This window comes from Apis dorsata, unplaced genomic scaffold (assembly GCF_000469605.1).
Source record: "Apis dorsata unplaced genomic scaffold, Apis dorsata 1.3 scaffold_489, whole genome shotgun sequence".
NCBI classification, from domain to species: domain Eukaryota; kingdom Metazoa; phylum Arthropoda; class Insecta; order Hymenoptera; family Apidae; genus Apis; species Apis dorsata.
In genome coordinates this window covers 239,432-246,620 of record NW_006263723.1, presented here as the reverse complement: position 1 = coordinate 246,620, position 7,189 = coordinate 239,432, and the positions used below count along the sequence as shown (strand labels likewise).

Genomic DNA, 7,189 nt, shown 5'->3' with positions numbered 1-7,189 from the left:
CATCTTTCCCATCGGAGCATCGACGAAGCCTTGAGTATTCAGAAAAAAAAAAAAAAAGCTGCGTTATATTGACGTAATCTCGATTAGGAACCGGTAGAGACTGATTTGACTAGATCCTGTTTCCCAGAATCTTGCTTTCTCAGAGTTCGTCCAAAGGGTTCTCTCTCCCTTCCATCGAATATTAACTATTCTACGTCTCTATAGCCGCGAATCTACGCACACACACGCGCGCCCACAAGCGCAACATAGACACACACACATTATATTTGGCATAGAAACCCTACCGGTCACGCGTAACTAACTGCTTCGTCGCTCTCGTCGTTTCTCTCTCTCTTTCTTTCTCTCTCTCTCTCTCTCTCTCCTCCTCCTTAATTTTTCCCTCGGCTAGCTACCTAAGAAGGGTCTCGCGTATCCTCGCTGATCACCGAGCAATGTCGACTGGCGTTTGTCACCGGAAGTCGCGTTCACCTCGCCGACACGAAGCGAAGAGTTCCTTTCCGGCAGCCATTAGCGCGAAATTCCTCCTTTCTTCTTCGTCTTATCGTCGCGTCCGACAATCGGTGTGTTTCCCGATTTTTCGTAATTAGAAAAGATCCCGCGAGAATCCTTCGCTCGATACTTGATTAAAAAAAAAAAAAAAAAATGATTCCTCTATATATGCAAAGACAAAGGAAAAGGAAAAAAAAAAAAAAGAAAAAAAAGAAAAAAACGGAACAAAGAAAAGAAAAATATGAGAGAAGCAACGATCGATCGCTTTTGCTTCTTTGATTCAAAATTCTCTCTGTGTTGTGATCGTTGTGTCGCGTGTATTCCGCTTCCCCAACCACGAAATCAATTATGAATTATGTACAAAATTCCTTGTGTGTATATATGCGTGTTCAATATTTCCCTTCTTCCTTCTTCCTTTCGGATTTCGCGTGAAATTATCGTACAATAATGATGAGTAACGATTGTAATGCGATTAAAAATTACCCCCATTTTCATTTCGTGATAAAAATCCTTGCCCGGAAACGCGTTTTAAAAGTCTCCCCCAACGATTATAGAAACGTGCACGAGCAACGAATTGCATAATTACAATTGATTTCTAGAGAGATCAATTATCTATATCTATTTACTTATATATATATATATATGTATATACACAAATATATATACACGTACACCGGCAATATTCGACACGTTCCCTCCTCTCGTCGTCGTTCAACTTCGTATAAATCGAAATGGCTGCCGGGTCTGAACTCGTATATACGAATGGATAAATTTAACGACGCGATGCCTTTACACACGGTTCCCTCACGTGAATTTCGACTAAACAATTATCAAGAATGTTTCGAAAGAATTTCTCATACTATAAACTCTTACAACTCTGATCCAGAATCACCGTTTACCATTTCCCCTCCCCTCCCTTTTTTTTTTTTTTTTTAAACGATCGATTCGAACCTGTTCCAATGTTTAGCATGTTTCGAACGAAACTCAATTTAACCGGTTCCTCTTTGTCTGCTAATTCAGTTTACCAATTTCCCCCGTCTCTACCATCCCTCTCTTCTCTACGCCGATTATCGATCAGGGTTCGAAAGTTCGACGACGCTTCGGCGAATGGACCTTTGTCGTCTGGTCGACCGTTTCGCAACCCTAATCGAGGAGTAACTAGAACTTTACATCTAAATTCAAACCACTCTATTATCGTTTTTCGTTATCTTTAACCTTTTTCTCTATCAATCGTCTATCTACTCGATTACTCTCATCCGCAATAATTCGCCAATTTTCCTTCTCTTCCTCTCGAAGATCCTGAAACCGTGCGCGACCTATACATCCATTTCCTTCTTCCAATTTCTTTGCTTCTGCGAATGGTAGTTGTTCGTGATGAGTCGACTCGGTAACTTGGACTTCGTTGGAACTTGGTCCACAGTGGCCGGATGTTTCTTTTAGGGAAAATTTTGCTTTTTTTCCGGATGGATGGGAGGCAAAGTCGAGCTCGTATCGGTGCTACGAAGAAGGTTAGCGTCAGCATGCGCGGAGGATCCAGGCATCGCTTCGTGGGGTGATCGTGATCGATGGCGGATGACGATGATGATTGTGTCGATTTCTGTTTGTTCTGGTCACATTCAGCTGAGTACAACGACGGTGTACTTGGAAGGCTCGCGCTTCGATATTTGACCATCTTTAATATGGCGTGAACCTGTTGTAACCGCCCCTGTACACGGTCGCCTGTGAAAAAAATTCATTGCTCAATTAGTCGAGATTAGACAAATCTGATTTATTAATTTGAGGCGCAATATTATCCACGAAGCATCGTGTTGGAGAGATGCACGTATGCGACCAAATATCGCTTCAAGTATATATATATATGTACAGTCTCGTGCAATGGGCAAAGTAAGATTAAGGCATTCGTGCATGAAACGTCTTTGATGCTTGTTTCGTGGATGGAATCGAAGCATAGGCGTCTGACGCAAGTCTCGTGGACTGAAGAATTTCTTGAAAACTGAACTTCGGTATCTCGACAATTGTTTACAACTTTGATTTATAAAGCTATTTGAAAGGAACAATTGAATTAATTTCTACTTCGTATCGTTTAAAGGGAGTTGCGGTGAAACTTTGGTACCGAAGTTCTTCTTCTTGTAAATTGTCGATCGTTAAGTTTAGATTTTGAAGACTAAAGCGCGTGCAATCGATTATTGTAAGTTATCAATTCGGATAATTCAAAAATTGAAGGAATGTAAAGTATATACAATTGTTTGTACTTTGAGAAATTAAAATTGCATTTACCCCATATCCGGCTACTGGTCCAATACCATGTCCAAGATAGGGATCAGCGTATTCACGCCCATAACTGTAACATTAATGCGGAAACATGTTAAACATCCGCCTTATCATTTATTCAATGTGTTCACGTTTATGAATAATGCAAACATTTGTTGATAGGTAAAAATTAAACAAATAAAAGGATATATATATATACAAACTTAGGATTTGTCTAAGGATTTTCAGTGGAACTATCAGGTTTTTTGACAGGAGTGTCATCATCGGGACGATAACTTTCGAGGTGTCTGCGACTCCTAAGAGCTCGGCCACGACGACGGGTCCGACCGGAAGAAACGGACTCCTCATACACTTCTTTTTCAGACGGTCTGAAGTTGGATTCAAAGAATATGATCATAGGACATTTGCGCATTTCATTAATTGTTCTTCTATCCCTTACGGTCCAATACGGATTCTTTTGCAATAGAAAAATATTTATGCTCGAATTTTATTTATATCCCAAGATAAAAATAAAAATAGAAAGAACGAGAAACGAGGTGAAATTTCAACATATATTTATATTATATACAATCCCAAATATCGATCTTCAAATATTTTATATCCCATATGTATCGTCAATCCCGTTCGGAATCTAACCTATCTCCATCGATCGTTGCGCTTTTAAAAATTGCGCTTTGAAAGGAAAGAGGAGAAAAGAACTAGATTCGAGCGTGAGGAAGACCGTAAGGGCAAGAAAGGAGAATTGAAAGACGGGAAAGAGCCCGAGGGATAACGGCAAAGAAGGTATGTGAAGGGAGTAGTGTGGTGTGCTTACCCCGCGACTGCGGCATATCCTGCGACCGGTTGTGCCGCAGCTGCAGCTGCGCTGTATGCGCGCGCAGCCACTGCCGTGTAGGTCGCTGCAGCTGCGTAGGTGGCCTGCTGCGCCGTCGAGAGGGGCGTCTTCAGCAATGGTGACGCTGCAGCTGCTGCTGCCGCGGCCTGAAACAGGAACCATGACCCGCCATGCAAGGCTCAAGCAAGCTCCAAGACAGAGATCAGACAGGAATTTCCTAGCGGAGAAACGGTACTAACGCGTCCTTTTTCTCGCTATACGTGAACATCCTTGCACGCTTCGCCGGTATTCGTCACGTCTCACGGGAGGGCGTTCGCCCCATTCGATCGTTAAGGTTAGGATTACAGTTTTCGGAGAAATTTCGATTCTTTACTTTGCGAATAGATAAGTATTTTGATCGCAGTACTTGTGTATTATCTTATAAAGATAGAGAAGAGAATTTTTTATCTTCCTGGAAGAGGATAAAAATTGTCTATCCATTTTTTTGATCTTTGAACAATGAAATGGAAACTTTAGGTTTTCCTTGTACAAACAAAGGTTGGGGGAATGAGAGGATACTTTCAATTCTTTGAATCATAGGAAATTCCAAGAGCTCATCGCGTGCAAGGATTTTTACGGATGCGTTTATAAAACGTATGGATGAGACAGCCGGGTTGTCGTTCATCGTTTCATCTGCGATATATTTTTTCTCTACCCTTGTTTACACAGTCGGGAACTTTTATTTGGAGCGTTGTTTGAACAACGAGAACTGTTTCATCCATACACCACGGTGCAGATAGTAAAAAGTTTCGAGCACTCAGCTAAATGTGGTTCTCGAAGCTACTGCTTTCTGTCGATCAAAAGCTCAAGAAGGCGTGACTTATGTACAGAGAATGATGCGAGAATGATCGTATGTATTTTTTTTTTTTTTTTTTTTACTCGTCGAAATCGATTTCTGCAATATAATAATGTCACGATAATGTCATAATATTAAACATTAGTTAAAGTGTTTTCGAGTAAATTTTATAATGCGAATGAATAGCAACACGATACGCAAAATTTTGCGTAAAATGGAAAGAAAAACTTGCTTTTTGGTAAGGAGATAATCACTGTTCCGAACATGGCTTCCAAGTATCGATGTTCACGTCGAGATTAAGACATATCCACCAAGTATGCCATTTATTACCGTGGAAACGCGAAATCTACGTGCATGCATCTAAAGTGCAAGTGTATCTCTTCTAAAAATATCTCTCTATCGCGACATTTCAAAACGTTTTTACCTTATTTTATTATTTTGTATCACCGGATCGTCGATATTTTTTCAAGACGTGATATAAATTAGATTAAACATTTTCTTTTTATACGTAAAAATGTATAAAATTTCCAACCCATATTTCACATTTTTTCAGTAAAAAAAAAAAAAAATAAGTAGGAATCTTTTAATTAATCGTTATTAAGAGGAATGGATAGAATACTTCTTTGCATCGTACATACATTGAAGTATATATCCATTCCTCTTGATTATCCATTCGACGGAATGAAACGGTCTTATTCCATCTTTCGAAGAGCGCTTAAGTGCAACTGAAATTAAATCTCGCCCCTTAGTTCTGCCCCATTTTATTAAACTTCTTTCTAATTCCGAAATCATATTATCCATCAAAGAAAATCCCACTATTCCTGAAATGGAATCGTTAGCATTGACCGGAAGCTGGACGATTCGTCTGGTTCTCTCGTTAATGAAACGTGAAGGTTGGCAGATTAGAAATCTTTTAATTAACTGTACATGAGTTTCAGGGATCTGAAACGAATCGAATCTTCTCAGAAGCGTGATTCGATTTTTCTTTTTTCTTTTTGGATGAAAATTTTCCAGAATCTCGTTCCAATCAGAAGAAATTTAGTCTTTTGCGAATAATCGATGTTTTCAAGATCGACGCACAAAGAGCTCCTGTCGCATAAAGGAAAAGTTGAGAGTGCACCTTCAGCGATGGAACGTTTACTTCTGAAATGAGGGAAAGTTTTTCATGTCGCGATGATTAATGACTACCAACCGAGTTGTTTTCTTTCGCGATGCGTGTATTCGCCAAACTTCTCATAAATCATAAACTTTTGCACAATTATTGTGCTCGGTACCAAGCATTTTAGTATTTAAAAAAAAAAAATAATCTCATTTAATCGCTTTTGTACGAGATATTCTGAAATTTTTCAAGAAAATTTTTAGACATTCTTTAGTAAAATTCGCAAATACGAATACGTTACTTCCAACCAATCATTGCGAAATTTTTTTAAAATTAAAAACGAAATCAAAAATTATCAAACAAAATTACAAACTCTCGATTCATCAAATCAATGAATAGATTTGAAAAATATATATATATATATAAATAAAATCATTTTATCAAAATCGCTCCATCGCATCAAACAAACTCTCCTTAATCTTTCGTTATATCAATTCTCAACTGTCTTTAACGATGAATTAGAAAATGAAAAAACACAGTTTCGATAGTGCCAAAAACTTCTGAATCTTGTGATAGGCGTGATAACGGAAAAGAGGTGTATCCATGGCCGATAACGTAAAAAAAAAAAAAAAAAAAAAAAAAAATAGAAAAATAAAATAGGAAGGAAAAAGTTTCTGGGTCACACGGTTGATTTTCAAATGCGAGACACGTTCTACGTTGCTTGATTTTCGGCCGAGATATTTCGCGGTATGTGGGTCAAGTGACACTCGTCGGTCCAGCCTGGTTCTCCACCTGTGTTTAGCCGTCGAAATTATTTAACGTTCCTTGAAATCCTGCAACTTATTACTCGACCGCCTTCCCACATGCCCGAGCTGAGATTGGAAAATGGCGGGTCTGACGTGGAACGAGCCTCGTTAGGTTGCTTTATGGAGCCCGGAGGTTTGTTTGATATCGTTATTGGGGTGCAGCAGTGTGTTCCGCCCGTGGGTGGTTTCGCCACGAGTATCATACTGGTTAGTTCTTTGAAAGTGGTTCTCTGATGTTATTTGTTTGCTTCTTTTTTTTTTTTGGAATTGTGATCTTTGGAATATTGCATTTTTATTTTTTTGGTTGTACTTTTTTTTATTGGCAAACAATTTTGTAAGGATCTCGAATAAATGAAATAGAAGCTCCTTCTGTTGATTAAGTCAGATTTGAAACTAATTTATTTCAATTATTTTATTAGTCATATTTTGAAATATTAAAAAAGAAATCCTTAAATGAAATTGTAAACGTACAAAAAAATCTACAATCTTTTAAAAGAAATTCCCGATCACTTTGTCTGGTTTCAGAATTCAGGATATATCTGATCAATACAAGAATCATCTCTCTCCAATGTCCGACCAATGTAAGATTCATCCACTTCACTTTCGGTTAAAATTATAGACACTTCAGAAAGTTAAACGAAGTACAAAGTTTCAATATTTACAGAACCCGAGAACGAATTAAACATGGCGCTTATTAACTTTAATAAAGCTTCGAACTTTTTTCCATCGAATCAAAAATATGTTTAACGAGATGCTTTTTAAAATTTTTCTCGATGTTGATGCCGCAAGTTGATACTTAATTTCCACGCGGTTATAAAGTGCATATCCCGCAGGCTCTCGGTTATTTTCGAGGG

At 38.4% G+C, this 7,189-nt stretch overlaps 1 protein-coding gene across 1 annotated transcript in view; it reads right to left on the bottom strand.

Annotated features, from left to right (window-relative positions):
• Positions 1-151: 151 nt before the first annotated feature.
• The window catches only part of LOC102679125 (RNA binding protein fox-1 homolog 3-like), a 196,766-nt gene continuing 189,728 nt past the window's right edge, over positions 152-7,189 (bottom strand). The window contains exons 12-14 of the mRNA XM_031512651.1: positions 3,575-3,741; positions 2,767-2,830; positions 152-2,208 (exon numbers count right to left, since the gene is read on the bottom strand). Of these exons, the coding sequence (XP_031368511.1) occupies positions 2,164-2,208; positions 2,767-2,830; positions 3,575-3,741 (276 nt within the window). The 3' untranslated portion in view covers positions 152-2,163. The remainder of the gene's footprint in view (positions 2,209-2,766; positions 2,831-3,574; positions 3,742-7,189) is intronic.